This window comes from Molossus molossus, unplaced genomic scaffold, assembly GCF_014108415.1.
Source record: "Molossus molossus isolate mMolMol1 unplaced genomic scaffold, mMolMol1.p scaffold_m16_p_1, whole genome shotgun sequence".
Lineage (NCBI taxonomy): Eukaryota > Metazoa > Chordata > Mammalia > Chiroptera > Molossidae > Molossus > Molossus molossus.
The window spans coordinates 110,697,486-110,714,259 of record NW_023425344.1 but is presented as its reverse complement, the minus strand read 5'-3'; the positions used below and the strand labels follow the sequence as shown (position 1 = coordinate 110,714,259).

Sequence of the window (16,774 nt, the reverse complement as noted above, 5' to 3'; positions counted from 1 at the left end):
ATGGTGTTTTTTTGTTTGTTTGTTTTTTGGGGTTTGGGTTTTCTTATACTGAATCAACTGTTGGAAAGGGTAGAATAGTCTCTGACTTCTGTTCACAACGAGATCCAAGAGCTCAGGTAGATCATGTAGCTATCTCATCTTTTTTCCCATTTGAATAGCATTGCACTTTAAAGTAGGTATTCTAACTCATCTCATGTGTGTTTCACTCTGGACCACCTAAAAGAGAAACAGAAGTAGCAGAGCTTATGTACTAGTTACAGTTCTTGAGTTTGGAAAACAAGTGCTAGTGTTGTTGTTTTTTTAAGCATTTTTTTCAAATTTGTTTTTATTGATTTTAGAGGGAGAGGGAGAGAGAGATAGAAACATCGATGAGAGAGAAACATAGATCAGCTGCCTCCTGTATGCCCCCTACTGGGGATCAAGCCTGCAACCCAGGCATATGCCCTGACTGGGAATTAATATGTATTTTCATTACCTTTCGGTGCGTGGGATGATGCTTAACCAATTGAGCCATACGAGCCAGGCGCAGGTAGCATCATTCTTTTTGAGGAAACAAGAAACACACTTCACTTAATGTGTCAAATAGAAATACCTGGCCTCCTTAGCTTGTTTTTGTTTTGGAGATGCAGTTAGATATTGTGAAAGTATTTGATCGTTTACATATATGAATACTACAAAGAACATACATATCACATACACATATGTACCTAGTATTAGTTCCTGTGAGAAAAAGCATGGCAAATTTGTGTGTCTCCTATGGATAGCAGCCGATACAGTGCTCTACCAGCTTTCTACTTATTAATAGCTCAAGATATAAAAAGCAAAAATATGTATAGCAGATATCTCTTTTCCCCATGAGAAAATATAATCAGCTGAAACTTTCTTTTATATGTAGAATTTTGCTTTATGGTGACTTATATGGGATAAATTGAACTATTTCCATTTTATATGGAATCACACAACACAGAATATGTTAGTGATAAGACTTCTTGTTCTCAGAGTAAAATCACAGGCCAGATTTCAGTAGCGTGGGCTAGTGGAGCCAGATAAATGGGCATTTAAATCCGGGCTTTGCCATTTTTTAGCTTTCACCTGTGCAAGAATTTATAATCTTTCTAAGCCACTGTTAACCTCATTTATGAAATGGGCCTCATAGGATTGTACTGTAGATTCATTGGAGAGGAAATGTAATATGTATTCCATTAAGCACATTCAATAATTTAATAGATATTATTTCCCTTTCTTAATTCTATCCCTTGCCCACCTTCCTTTCATCTTGATTCTTTTTTTTTTTTTTTTCCATTTTTTGTTCAGAGAGAGTGTGGGGTGGGGGGAGAGAAACATCGACGTGAAAGGGACACATTGAGTGGCTGCCACCCACACAACCCAACCAGGGCCGGGGACAAACTGCAACTGAGGTACATGCCCTTAGCAGGAACCGAACCTGAGTCTCTCTGGACCGCAGGCCAACCCTCTAACTGCTGAGCCAAACTGGCCAGGGCTCATCTTGATTCTTAATATTGTTATGATACTAATTGACCACATTGATAAAAAGATGAAAAATTCAGAGAGGATGTCCATTTTTTTGTTTTTAAAATATGTTTTTATTGATTTTTGTAGAGAGAGAGGAATGGGAGAGAGAGATAGAAACATCAATGTGAGAGAGCTACATTGATCGGCTGCCTCCTGCACTCCTCCTACTGGGGATCAAGCCCGCAAACTGGGCATGTGCCTTGACTGGGAATCGAACCAGGATCTCTCAGTCCATGGGACAACTCTCAGTCCGCTGAGCCACACTGGCCAGGCGAACACTTCCTTTAAGTATTCTTTTGGAGAAGGTTAGTTGCTTTGTTAATCATATCCTTATATGTATTAGTTAATGTTATATTGACTAAATTTTTAAAGTACGCTTTGTGGAGCAAGAGAAATATGAGTTTCTGGCCAGTGGTTTGTGGGTCCCTTAATCACTTTTTCATTGCAAAGAATACTGTAACTAAAAAATACAGGCTGATATAGTGGAAAATTCAGATCCCTGCCAAGGCCATCTTTATGGTTCTCCACTGGACTGGATGTCTTTCTCTTAGTAAAAAGTCCGAGTGGCATGCTGGAGAACATACAGCTAACTTTCCAGTTCGTTGCACTGAAATGGCATGGGCTATCAAATGAGATTTTTTATTTCTTGAAAAGATGGATAATTTGAAAAGAGGATTTATTTTAAATTGCAGAGTTCATTTATGCCATTTTAAAACTTTGCTTTTTTTTCATTAATTTACTATAAACTCTTGTATAGTAGGTGATTAATCTTTGTTTTAAACATACCTCTTATTTTTAATTGTCTTTTATGGAAAATGTAAAATCTTTAGAAGAGAAAATTAAGAAATCTTGGCATGAAGTAATGTTTTGTCATTATTGCCTAAATCTGCAGCCTAATTATTCTTTTTTAAAAAATTATTTTTATTAATTTATTTTTGTTACAGATGTTTCCCCTTTTTTCCCCATGACACCCTGCTACCCACCCCCCTCCCCACCTCGTCCCCAGCTTTGTTGTCTATGTTTATTGATTATGCATATATTGATTATATGCATATAAATTCTGTGGTTTATCTCTTCCCTCCCCCTCACCCCCTCTTCTGAGGGTTGTTAGTCAACCTAATTATTCTTTAAATTGAGTCTCTCAGCTTAAAGGGAACATTAAAAAAACTCAAACTCTCTCTTGGAATTTAAAGTTTTCTCAAATAGAATTGTAAAATTTTTATAAGGAAAAGGTAAATATTGCATGTTTTACAGTAAAAACGGAGAAGAAGACGGTACAATTTAGTGATGATGTTCAGGTAGAAACAATAGAGCCAGAGCCGGAACAAGCCTTTATTGATGAAGTAAGTGATTTTCTTCATGAGAGCAATTCATACTTGGTATTGAAGTTGAAATGTTTTTCTTATCTTCTTTAAAAATATTGACTAATTAATGCATGTATTTTGTTATTATAAAAATATAAACAGTATAGTCCCATTCTTACCATGTCAGCACATATAGCTGTACCTCATTATTTAAAATTTCTGCCTAATATTTTGTAGAATTGATATATCATGGTTTTTTTATTCTGCTGGACACTAAGGTTGTTTTCGTTTTTTTTTTTGTGGTTTTTTGTTGCTATTACAAACACTGTTGTGAGATTTTTAAAATATATATATTTCAAAGAATGTATAGCTTTTATTTCAAAATGTCTGCACTTAATACTCTGGAGATTATATTCTTGATAACATTTTAAACTTACGATGAAAAATGAGATGTCATCTTTAAAATAGGTGAAGGGATTTGTAGCATTTTAGCTTTCTTTTAAGGGAGCCAGAAGCAGCAAGTTTGAAGAGTGCTTTTTTACAGAAATAGACCGTAGAAGACTGTGCTGGGAGCCAAGGAGTCCAGCTGGATCAGGGAAAGTTAATTAGCTGATTGAATTACACAAGAAAATGGATGTAGGATCAGTTTAGGAGTCTATCTAGAAACCTTATTTCTCTGACAGTAGGTAATTTCAAGTAGGGTACAGTAGTCTGTAAACACAACAAAAGTTGTCCACATGTTAGTTGCTCTCTCTTTACCAAGCCTCCTGCCCTCTTTTATTTTATTTTATTTTTTTATTTTTGCTGTAGGCAAACTTGTCTGACATGTGCCTTCATTTTTAGACTACTTCAAAGGAAAATTGTGAATCTTTTACATTTAAAAATAGTACCCATTTCAAAATACAAAAATTTTTTAATCAGAAGTTTCTTACATGCTGTTTCACTTTCAGTCTCTAGTAATTAATTCATCTCTCAAACTGTTCTTTTTTATATAATACAGAGTTTTTGTTTTGGTTTAAATAACTACTTGGCTTTGAATTTGTAGTCTTTACATTATTTACCTAATGTACCCATGTTTAATAGCATAAGCATGTAAAAACAATGCATGGAGAAAACTACCATTACAATAGTAGTCTTGGTGTGTAAGATCTATATTTTTATTTTTAAAAACCTACATATAATACATATGTGCTTATATAATGAATAGAGGACTTATGTAATGATGGTTTGTTTCATTAGTCCCATTGGTGATTACAACAAACGATCTGAAATAGATCTAAGTTATTGCTTTGGGATGTGTTCTAGCCTTTCCCACCTAGGAGGATAGAGAGACCACAAACTGAAACATTGGTGGAAAGAATATGTAGACTAATTCCTTATGGCCCTACTTAGAAAGAGAACAGCTGTAGTATAGCTGAGCTATGCCTTTCTAAAACAGCTGTTGTATTCACCCTGGGGGAGAAGTAATAACTGAGTTATTAGTCATAAGCAATGCCATCTTGAGAGAGAGGTTACACCTGTCAGCATGTCAAGGCTACAGCTGCTTCAAAACAAAGTGAAATTTACTACCATGATATGAGATTGAAGAACTCACTTATTCTCAGTTTAAATATGATTCTATTTCTTCTCATTTGAGAGAATCTCTGTTAGCACTTTCAAAAATAAGTAGGTACTAGAGCTTTCAAGGTTCTGACTTCACATGGTACCTAAAGAGAATACACAAATACTAAACACATGAAAACAAAATTGGAGTCTTCTTATTTATGAATTACAAAAGTTCTCTATCCATTATCTAATTAACAAAGTGAGAACATGTTGCATAATGATTTGTTGCTTTTTATATTAACTATTTAATTCCTGCAGGATAAAATGGACCAATTACTACAGATGTTGCAAAGTACAGATCCCAGTGACGATCAGCCAGATCTTCCAGAGTTACTTCATCTTGAAGGTAAGCCTTGTTTTTCATTTACCTTGCAAAAAAAGGATAATTAGAGGTTATATCTACTGTTCTGTTACAGATGGTGTATATTTAAATAAAAATTGACAATGATATAAAAAAATGTTAACATTTATTATTCCTCTGTGACCCAGTCTCATGTTTCTTTGCCATTTAAAACTTTGGTAGAGTTCACATCCTTATACTATTCTATTCAAAATAAATATTTTATTAAAAATATCCAAATATTTTATTCAACATTTTAGAATGTTGTAAAATAAATATTGATATTTTAATATTTTTGAGATCAAGAAAATCAATCTTGTGTTCTCTGGGCTGAGGTTTATATAATTTTTATTACCCCCGGTTACATCTTGTATTTCTTATATTAGATGAGCATGCATTTTCTTATATTTCTTCAAATCTTGTCATCTTAGCAATGTGTCACCAAATGGGACCTCTCATTGATGAAAAGCTGGAAGATATCGATAGGTAAAAGAGCATGTGTCATCTCTATATTACGTACCTTCTTCCCTGAAGTTCTCTGTAAACTGCCTACTAGGATAGAGCTGCCATTTCATTTAATTTTATTATTATTATTTTTTATTAATTAATTTTTGTTACAGATGCTTCTCCTTTTTCCCCCACTGATTCCCCCCTTCCCCTCCCTCCCTGCCCTTTCCCCAGATTGTTGTCCATGTCCACTGTTCATGCATACATGCACATAAGTTCTGTGGTTCATCTATTACTATTTTTGTTTATTTGTTTCCTTCTATTTTATTTTTAAAAGTTTTATTCTATTTTATTTCATTTGAATTTTTATTTTTTAATGTTTATTATTTTTATATGCCAAAGGAGCTAGTTCTCATTTACTTGTTTTCTACTAGACGTAGGAATTAGAATTAGACCTGGTTCACTTTCTTTTTTTTTTTTAAGGTTTAGGATTTATTTGACCTTCACTATATTAGTCTTTTTTAAAAAAAAAATAAGGGTTAACTATTATAATTATGTTCACTATGAGGGGCATTTTATTTTAAAGTCAAGCACAATAAACTCTCCCAGCACAGTACCTAAATCTTAGTTTCTGCTGCCTTGGAGCTAAAATATAGGATATTTTATGTCACAAGGTTGAATTTTTAATGTCTACTATTATCACTTTTTGCTATTTTGATGTGCCTTATTATTTACAGCATTGTATTATTTAAATAGCAATTATGTTTTAAATTGTATAATATTTCAGAAAACATTCAGAACTCTCAGAACTTAATGTTAAAGTGATGGAGGCACTTTCATTATATACCAAGTTAATGAATGAAGACCCAATGTATTCCATGTATGCAAAATTACAGAATCAGCCGTATTATATGCAGTCATCTGGTGTTTCTGCTTCTCAGGTAAGCTTTTAAAAACTTAAATATGTCATTTTAAATCCTCAGATATATTTGTGATTAAATTAGAAACTTTTTAAAGGTAATATAAAAATAGATTTTAAAAGAATTTTTTACTTGACTTATACAGTGTATAGTATACGATTATACCAATAGTTCTTTTTTAAAAAATATTTTTTCTGTAGGATACGCATCAGAATCACCCATCTAGCTTTTTGAAAAAATACAGATGCTTTGGTTTCACCCAGTCCTATTGAATCAGAATCTTTAGGAGGAAGGCCCAAACATCTGTATATTTTTAAAGCTTTATATGTAATTATTTGGTTAAGAACTGTAGTTTTTGCCTCAGTAAAATTTCTAATTATTACTAAATTCTTCTGAGTATCCACTGTTTTTGGTTTTATAGTGAGCTGCTTTGATCTGGATTTACCCCCGCCCTGTACATAACACATGTAATGCAACACAGAGCCCTTTCCCTCTTTTCACCTCAAGCAACTATTTGAAGGGCTCCTTTCCCACAAATTCTGTGAGTTTAGGGTATAGGGAACAATTAGCTAGGCACTCCATTTTATCCATATAGAGTGGCACAAACATTGAGTAATTTTTTCTAGCATGATCCATTTTCTCTGAAACGAGGAGCCAGAACCCTGGAGATGTGCAGCCAGGCCTGCACACAGGTGTTACTATCACTTTGACCCCCCCCCCCAAAAAAAATTACAAAAACAACCCTTCATGTTCAGTTTGCAAAGTAAAAAAAAAAAAAATGCATTTATGCGGACTGGAATAGTTGTGTTTACAATGAAGACCTTTTGGATTCTGATGCATGGTAAGTCTCTTAGGGTTTAACAGAAGGGCTAAGATGATGGTTGTCTTGTCTCCTGATGATTGCGTTACTATCTTAACTACATAGATATGGGAGTTCTGTTATCAAACCTGTGAAATGGAGGGATCTAGGAATACTACAGAAAACTGGAACATCATGTGTATTTAAGACTTTGGGAATTTAAGGCTTCAGTCTCTTTAGATTCAGACAAGTATAGATTTTAGAGCAGGCATAGACAAACAATGGCCCAAGGGCCAAATCTAGCCTCCCATCTGTTTAAATAAATTTTTACTGGAACACAGTCATTCTCTTTTGTTGTTGAATTGTTCCTGGATGCTCTCTGTTTGGGTTGAGTTCAGTAGTTGTGACAGAAACTGTGTAGCCCACAAAGCCTAAAATGTTTACTCTCTGGGCCTTTACAGAAAAGTTTGCTGATTGAGCCCAGCTTTAGGAAATTGGTTTGCTCTGTATTCAGTAAACTGTAATTTAGGAACTATAACTTGTATGTCTAAGCAAATGCAGTTTATTGATATAACAATGAATCAGAGATACTTCTTAAACATCCTTTGGGATTCCTTTTAGGGAAGTACTTAAAATATCAACATGGGAAAAGAGATTATGTTAGTATAAAGTATCAAGATAAGTTCTTTTACTGCTTCTGGATAAAGATAAACATGAGTTTAGCCAGTGTTTACCTAAGAATAAAAATCGTCAGAAGCCAACTTCTCTGAAAAAAATTTTTTTAATACCTGTCAGCAGAAGAAACAATGGAAAAAGATCTCAGGGATGTAATTGTTCTTTTTGTAACTGAATGCCTCTACAAAGAGTTTGGCATGCCTATTAAAACCTTAGAAAATCTAATGTGTGTTGTCATGAACTGTTCTAGGTATATCCAGGGCCTCAAAGTGGTGCTTACCTGGTTGCAGGAAATGCCCAGATGAGCCATATCCAGAGCTACAGTCTTCCTCCAGAGCAACTGTCTTCTCTCAGCCAAGGAGCAGTTCCACCATCTGCAAACCCAGTCCTTCCTACTCAGCAGACTCAGGCTTCTTACCCTAAGTAATTTGATTATTGACTGTTATTTGGAGTTAGTGCTATAAATATTCTTTTTAAAAATATCTTAAAAAAAAAAAAAAAAAATATATATATATATATATATATATATATATATGTATATATATGTATATTTAATTTTAGAGAGAGAAAGAGAGACACTGATGTGAAAGAGAAACATTGGTTGCCTCCCATATGTATCTCAACCAGGAATTAGACCCGCAACTTGGACATGTTCCTGACTGAGAATCTAACCTGCCACCTTTTGGTGTATGGGACAACACTCCAGCCAACTGAGCTACACCAGCCAGGGCAAAATTTTTATGTGCCCTTGATCATCTGTAACCATAAGAACTGGATAAGAAAACTCCAGAATAGATGTCATCACTGATACCAGATGGTTAACTCTTTTGTGGTGATGAGTGAGTTCTACAGGAACTCCTGCAGTATTGCAGTACTAGCCAGTAACCAGTCCTCTGTCATACTGACTCACTAAACTGCTGTTGTGTTCGTTTTTGTTTTTATTTGAGTTTATGATGGTACTTGCTAAAGACTTGAATGAAACTTAGATTTGATAACTATATATCATTTCCCACAAATTTCATAGAAGATATGTATGTTTTTGTTGTTATTATTGTTTCAGAATTTATGGTTCTGAGACACATATTTCCTTCTTTTTGCCCTGTGTTGAAATTTAGTATATACTGTAGCAAGATAAATCATTTGAAAAGGGATGTTGCAAGAAACCACTTATCCCTATGGTTCATGAGGCAAGTATCTGAATATAAAATGACAGGTTCATTGTTTTGGTGATTTACTTATTATTTCTGTTAATTACATGATTATATATTATGCAATCTATAATTGCATAAATGCTGCTTTAGTGTGAATCTAAGCTGAAGTCTTTCTCTCGAAACAAAAGATAGGCTTTAGTGTTCATCAGTGTATAATTCTAGAAATCATGTTATTCTGACTCACAATAAATGTTTCTTGGTGGCACAGGTGCAATTTCTAGAAACATTTTCTTCAATATTGGAGTTGCCAAGGAATGCTTATGTACTACTATTACTGTTGTTATTACTCATCCTCAAAAGATCACACTCTGGCCCGGCTGGTGTGGCTCAGTGACTGAGCATCAAGCCTTGCACCAAGAGGTTGCCAGTTCAGTTCCCAGTTAGGGCACATGCCCAGGTTGTGGGCCCGATCCCCAGTGGGGCCATGGAGGAGGTGGCTAATCAGTGTTCTTTCTCATCGATGTTTCTATCTCTCTCTCCCTCTCCCTTCCTCCCTCTCTAGAAATCAGTAAAGAAACAATAAAATAAAAAATTTAAATTAAAAAGCCACACTCTGGGGATGCTTAGGGATTTGCAAACATTATTTTCTAGTTACATCTAGTGTCATGAAGTGACTGTAAGAAAGAGGATAGTGAGGAGGCCTATTATACTATCAAAAAATAAGATACTCCCTGAGTGTAGCACAGAAGAAAAAAAAAAAAAGTTAGGTATAGCTCTTTCTGTCCCAGGACTTTTTTTTAACTTTGAAATTTGGTGAAAATGAGGACCCTTACATGGAAAAGAAGCAAACAGGTAGGGAGCAGCTATTGTTAGGAGAAGAGCATGCTGCCGTAAAAACCAGATACAAAGTGAGTAGAGTTAGGTATTGTAGAGAAACCGGCCAGTGTACATGATTTATGCAGGAACCTCTTAGATATTTTAGTGTCATCTAGAAATGCTGCCTCTTTTCCAACGAGTCCTCTGTTACTGTGTCACATACTGCTCTAGCCACCTTGTTCTTCAGATCCTTTCTTAGTTCAGGGCCTTGAGAAATTTCCTTGTAAATGAGAGAATCATTTGGTAGGTATTTAAACATGCCATGCTGCAGAGCTGTAACACCTTGTTGCTGTTCTCTAGGGGTGGTTCTTTCTGCTTCCACAGTCTGGATGTGAAATACTGGTGCAGGGCCTGCACTGTATTCCAGGGCCTGATTCTACTGTACTGATACACTGTATCTTAATGTTAGCTCTCAAGAAACATGTGTGCACTTCAACAGGTGCTTTGTGTAGAGCATTTCCTTGAAATCTTTAGCCCACTTTGACTGACTAATTCATGTTTATTTGTTCTTAGCTTCGTCTTTACTAGAACACCCTCCCATCACTCCAATACTGTTCCTGCTCTCTTGCTGTCACAGGATCTCAGCACACTGCGTACTGTCTCATAATCACCTTTAGACTTGTCTGTACCCCCACTAAGCTATTACATCTTGAGAGTTGGAGTGCAGTTTCTTTTACCTTTATATTTTTTGTGTAGCACAAAGTTGTATACTTGGTAGGAACTCAGTAAATATTTGGTAAATAAGTGCTTATGATGGTAATTTGAAGTGCTGTATTGGGCCAGTAAGATATATTTTAAATTCTTTACAAAGGCTTCACAAAAGCTTTGAGGCGGTTTTTAAAAAGATATATAAATGTGTAACATACTCTATATAAGAACAGTTGTACAGGATGGGGCAAAAGTAGCTTTCAAGTTATGAGTTTGCAAGACACCAAGTTTATTCTTGTATTATTATTTATTAATTATTGTATTATTTTTTTGTACAAACAACTGTATTTGACTCAAGCTTTCTGATTGCAGATCAAGGTCAGTGGGGAATTTTTTCCCCCATTTTTGGTGGGCAGTTTTTTTTTTGTGACCCTCGTTCATATCTAGGAGGCAATTTCTTATTCTTTACTTATAATTTTGGTTCTAGGGTTATCACTTTTCCTGACTGTGTCACCCTAGGATGATCTTACTGATCATTGGGGAAGTAGTATGGATGCAGTTTCCTAAACTCTCCTATAGTGATGGTGATAATAATAGTACTCAGGTGACCAAAGCTGTGTACTTATTTATTATTTCAAGTTACTCTGTTAAACAGGTGTTTATTGAGCATTTAGTCTGTGCCAGATACCACGCTAGACACTTGACATACAACAGTGAGTTTCTTCCCCTCCACACAGGTTTATTGAGACATAACTGACATACAACATTATGTAAGTTTAAGGCATACTACTTGTTGATTTGATATATTTATATGTTGCAAAATGGTTACCACCATGCATTAGCTAACACCTTCATCCCGTCTCATAGTTACCATTTCTTTTTTGTGGTGAGAATGTGTAAGGTTTACTCTCTCAACAACATTCAAGTACATGATAATGTATTGTTAGCTAAAATTGCCATATTGTACATTAGATTCCTAAACTTGTTCATCTTATAAATGGAAATATGTACCCTTTGTCTAATATCTCCCCATTTCTTACACTCCCTAACCCCTGGTAACCACCACTCTACTGTTTGTCTTAGTTTGACTTTTTTAGATTTTACATGTAACTGAAGTCATACAGTGTTTATCATTCTCTGTTTACTTAGCATAATGTCCTTAGGTCTCATCCAAGTTGTTACAAATGTCAGATGTTTCTTTTTTTTTTCATGGCTGAATAATATTCCTGTGTGTGTGTGTGTGTGTGTGTGTGTGTGTGTGTATGTACACATACACTACATCTTTACCCATTCTTCTGTTGTTGGATGCTTAGGGTGTTTCCATATTTTGGCTGTTTTGAGTAGTTTTGCAGTGAACATGGGGGTACAGATCTATAAGACCCTGATTTCAGTTCTTTGGATTGAAGTGGGACTGCTGGATCATATGGTAGTTTAATTTTTTGTTTTTTGAGAGGGACCTCCCTATTATTTTCCAAGTGGCTACACCAATTTACATTTCCATCAACACTGCATAAGGATTCTCTTTTCTCTACATCCTTGTCAACTCTATTTTTTTATCCTCACCTGAGGACATTTTTGCATTTATCTTCAGATAGAGTGAGAGGGAGGGAGAGAGAGAAAGAAACATCTATGTGAGAGAGACACATCGAGTGGCTGCCACCCACACGACCCCAACCGGAGCCGGGGACACACTGCAACCAAGGTACATGCCCTTAGCGGGAACCGAACCCTGGAACTATCTGGTCCACGGGCCTATGCTCTAACAGCTGAGCCAAACTAGCCACGGCCTTGTCAACTCTTGTTATCTCTTATCTTTGATGATGGCCATTCTAACTGGTGTGAGGTAGTATTTGATTTTGGTTTTGATTTGTAGATGATTTGTGAAATTGAGCACCTTTTCTTGTACCTGTGGAATGGGGAGTTGCGAAAACACATCCTACCAAAGGATTAAAGTCCGTGGTGGGAGACATGAGAGATATACTTGGAGTTATACTTGGAGATATACTTGGAGTCAAAGATAATGAGTGGTCCTTGATACCATGTTAAGGAGCTTGGGTCATGCTGGGAAAGCCCACAAAGGGCTTTAAATGGCAATAGGAAAGGTGAATTCATAGTCGCTAGGTTAGACGCTGGGAGACTTTGTATAATAGACAATAAATTGTCTAACTACAGGATATAATGATAGAGATAGAATAAGAGTTTTTTAAGAGATTAGCAGATGATTGCATATGGATGACAAGCTGAGGAGATAGAGCAGCTATAAGAGAAAATATTGGGTAAATTTTGGGTTTTGCCCTTGGACAATTGGGTAAATGGTGGAACTATAATTTGATATAAGGAATATATACCAAAGTGCAAGTAATTACAATAATAGCTAGTCTTAATTGGGATGTTTAGTAAATGCCAGGCACTGTGCTATATGCTTTGCATGTATTAACTCATTTATTTTAATCTCTGAAGTAGATACACTATTCTTCCATGTTATAGATGAGGAAACTGAAGCATGGAGGTGTTCCACTTAGTTAAGATACAAAACCAGGCATTTTGGCTCCAGAGCTTAGCACTTAGTTCCAACATTATATTATAGTAGTATTGTGACCTTTATTGATGTAAATAATAAGCATAAAATCTGATTTCTTGTAATACTTTTTATCTCACAAAGGAACACATATGGAATAATAATGAGTGATGCCTTTGAGCATTAAGTGGCTACATTAGTTGGTGGAAATTAGCACTAAGAGACCACCAATTATAATAATGAATTGTTTAATTTGTTCAGAGTTTACCAGCAATTGATTTATAAACAGTATAGCAGTTGAAGAATTTAGAAACAGGCAATATTTTGAAATTTTCCCATTTTATAGTTTGTTTTACATTTTTAATAAAAATGTGGGGGGTGGATCTCAACATTAAAGCTGTTAGTATTTTTCTTTATATAACTAAGCTAGTGTCGGACACATGGTAGAAACTCAAATACCAGGCTGGGAGTGTGGTGAGAGGAAGCAGAGGCAGTGGATGAAGACAGCTCTGAAGGAATTCTTTGGTGGAATGGGAGCAGTGTGCAGGTGGAGGGCGCCGGCATGGGACCATCGACAGCTGACAAGTTATAGCAGGAGGGAAGGCACGGCATCTGAACGGTGTAGGAACAGATCACTGATAAATGAGGTGGTGGGAGTAGATGGAAGGTCTCTTTTATTTGCTTCTTTAGTTTCAGAAAATAAGAGAAACAAAGTTATCAGGCTTTCATCTTCCCTAGTCCACCAGAACTGCTCTTGTCAAGGACTGGTGATTTCCTTATTGCCAGATGCAGTGGTCACTTTCTTTTTGAAATACTTCTTCACTTGACTATAACCATTCTCTCTTAGTTTTCCTTCCACTTTATTGCCACTCCTCAGTCTTCTTTGCCTAGTGCTTCTCCATCTTCCTGACTTCTAGGTATAGGGCTCAAACCATGGATTGCTTTTTGCTCTGTAGTTATTCCTAGGGGATCTTATTCAGGCCCATGACTGAACACCAGGTGCAGCTATGACTCCCAAATATATATGTCTAGTCCTATCTCTCCACTGGTCTGTAGACTTGAATAGCTGACCACCTATTCATTACGTTTTGTAAACCTCCTAGATATCTCACTTTGCATGTCCAAAACTATACTTTGATTCTCCTTCCCCAGGTTTATTGTAGTCCTTATCTGCCATTTGTAGTCCTTTTAGTGAATGCCCACTCTACCAGTTATTTCTACCATTCAGCTCTAAAACCTCAAGCATTTTTGTCCACTCTGCCCACTAGCAAATTTTGATGGTAATGCCTTCAAAATCTTTCCCTTTCCTCTCCTCTTCACCAAGTCTGCCATGGCTCTAGCCACCTGTCAGCTCTACCTGGACAATTATAGTAGCCTAAGTCAGATATTCTTTCTTGTATCCTTGGCCCACAGTGAGCCAGTTAAAACCTAAATCCAATCACGTTATTCTATCCAAAATCAACCAGTGTCTTTCCATCTCACTCAGATATATTCCAGAATCCTTACTATGGTCTGTAAAGCACTGTATATTCTAAGGCTCCTCTCCCCTTTAATTCTGACACATTATCTTATCTTTTCTCCTTGCTCACTCTGCTTTAGCCATCATGGCCTCCTTTCTGGTACTTGAATGTGCCGGGCATTTTCTTTTCTCAAAGGCTTCTGTGCTTGCCATTCTCTTTCCTTGATCAACTTGTTTTCCTATATAATTGACATGACTCCCTCTCTCTTTTTTTAGGTCTTTGCTTAAATTTTTCCTTATGTGAAATTTTCCCTAACGCACTGTACAAGCCAGAATCTCGTCTCAGAAACACTTGGTCCTCCTACTATACTTTATTTTTCTTCATACCGGTTGACATATTATAAATTTGTATATCTTTTTTCTCCTACTAGAATGTAAGCTTCATGACGGTGGGACTTTTTTCCTTCTTTCACTATATCCCAGTGCCTAAAATACTTAATATTTGACACATTTTTGGTATTTATTTATTTGGTTTTTAAATCCTCACCCAAGGATATTTTTCCATTTATCTTCAGATAGAGTGTGAGGGAGGGAGGGAGAGAGAGAGACAGAGAGAGAAACATCATTGTGAGAGACACATCGATTCGATGCCTTCCGCCCGACCCCTACCAGGGCTGGGATTGAACCACAACCAAGGTATGTGCCCTTGACCGGAATTGAACCCGAGACTCTTTGGTCTGCAGGCTGATGCTCTAACTGCTGAGCCAAACCAGCCAGGGCACATTGTGAGTATATAATAAAATATTTATTGAATGGGTGTTTAATAAATAGCTTTCCTGTTTATCTCTAAATGGGTATGTCAGTCAATATTGATCTGAATGTTTTTTCCCTTCCACAGCTCAATGGTCACTTCTGTTCAAGGAAATACATATCCCACCCAGTCTTCATTATATAGCCCTCCTCCTGCTGCTGCTGCCGCTGACGTCACTATATACCAGAATGCAGGAACTAATATGTCCCATGTGCCAAACTATAATTTAACATCATCAGCGCTGCCTCAGCCAGGAGGCAGTCAACAGCCACCTCAGCCACAGCAGCCATATTCTCAGAAGGCTCTGCTATAGGATTTGGGATTCCTCTTTGATCTGCTAAATGCCGCTGACAATGTTATGAGATTCTTTGATATCTTAAGGTTTATTTATCCTCAGCTTATAGGAATCTGTCTTGGTCAACCAGTTCAGATATTCAAGATTATGTTGTCAAGAAGGTAGAACTCTCTTCAGTTTGCACTGACTTTTCAGAGGTCCCCCTCTCACCCCCAGGAATGAAACTACTTACAACATTTAATTCCTTTCATAATATGAAAGAATTGATACAACATTATTTGTCTCAGAATTACCTGGTCTGCAAAAAGTCAAACTTACAAAAATTGTTGTGGCAAATGTTATGTACATATATTGCTATGTTAACTTCATTAGTGGCCATTCTGAATCACAGTGGTGATCATGTGAATATATTTAACACTGTTAAATTAATTTGCATTGCTATTTTATTTTAATCATGAACAACTACCATGTTTCATAATATTTTGTGTAAATTTAAGATAATTACACTATCCTTTTAAAGTGCAGGAGAACAAAGCTGTAGCATATTTACATGAAGACATGTCAGTGTTTTGGTTTTACATTAAAATGAAGTTTCTTTTGACTGATTGTGAGCTAAACCTATGTACATTATGTCTTTCTGTAGCCTCTGCATACTACTAGCTGTCATCACACCAGCATACAGTAGCTAAATTTTTGGTGCAGTTATAGCAAATGATGTTCCCCTTAAACTTTTACATTTTGGCATGATATTTCAGAACACTGTGGGACCATGACACAAAATTAAGTAGGATCACGTTCTTTATATTTTATTTTTAAAGAAATAATGTTGATTTACTTTTTCCTAGTTGAAGACAGTAATTAGGTTTATAAACTGTATACTGTGTTTATTGGTGGCACTGACACCAAAGATAGAGGCAATGGGTAGAAATTTTTAAACTAGAAAGAAACCATGAATAACACTACATTTTCAAAGTCTCTTGTTATTTTTTAGGATATTAAAAAAATGATTCATTTGTCTTATCCCACTACCAGTCTTTTAAATATGTCTTTAACACATTGTATCCTTTAATTCTTCATTAAAATGGATATAAGCAGATGTTTCAACGTAATCAATATTCCTGACTTTGCTTAAGTCTGTATGTTTATTCTTATCTTTCAAACTGGATTATGGGACTGCTCTCTCTCTTTTTAAAGTTCTAATGGAATTGTGTTGGCTTCTTGTTCAGGAGTATTTTTCAATGAATGCTCTTCTTTAATCCACATGAAATGTGTTTTTCACTGACATTTTAATCTTAAATATTTATAATTTTCCTGGTGTGCTGTACTATTATTTAACACTATTATTTAAAGAACTGAAAAAACCGAGTTGAACATCATATTAAATGAATTGATT

At 35.8% G+C, this 16,774-nt stretch overlaps 1 protein-coding gene across 5 annotated transcripts in view; it reads left to right on the top strand.

Moving 5' to 3' along the window:
* Positions 1–15,784, top strand: part of STAM (signal transducing adaptor molecule) — a 75,352-nt gene extending 59,568 nt beyond the window's left edge. For 3 of the 5 annotated variants that reach the window (XM_036274386.1, XM_036274376.1, XM_036274404.1), the window contains 6 exons: positions 2,788–2,876; positions 4,701–4,788; positions 5,214–5,268; positions 6,017–6,170; positions 7,874–8,046; positions 15,174–15,782. In XM_036274386.1, coding sequence (XP_036130279.1) covers positions 2,788–2,876; positions 4,701–4,788; positions 5,214–5,268; positions 6,017–6,170; positions 7,874–8,046; positions 15,174–15,399 — 785 coding nt within the window. In that variant the 3' untranslated portion in view covers positions 15,400–15,782. Of the gene's footprint in view, positions 1–2,787; positions 2,877–4,700; positions 4,789–5,213; positions 5,269–6,016; positions 6,171–7,873; positions 8,047–8,250; positions 8,273–15,173 lie in introns of those variants that run through there. The other 2 variants (XM_036274414.1, XM_036274397.1) reach the window with 2 other exon arrangements.
* Positions 15,785–16,774: the final 990 nt, after the last annotated feature.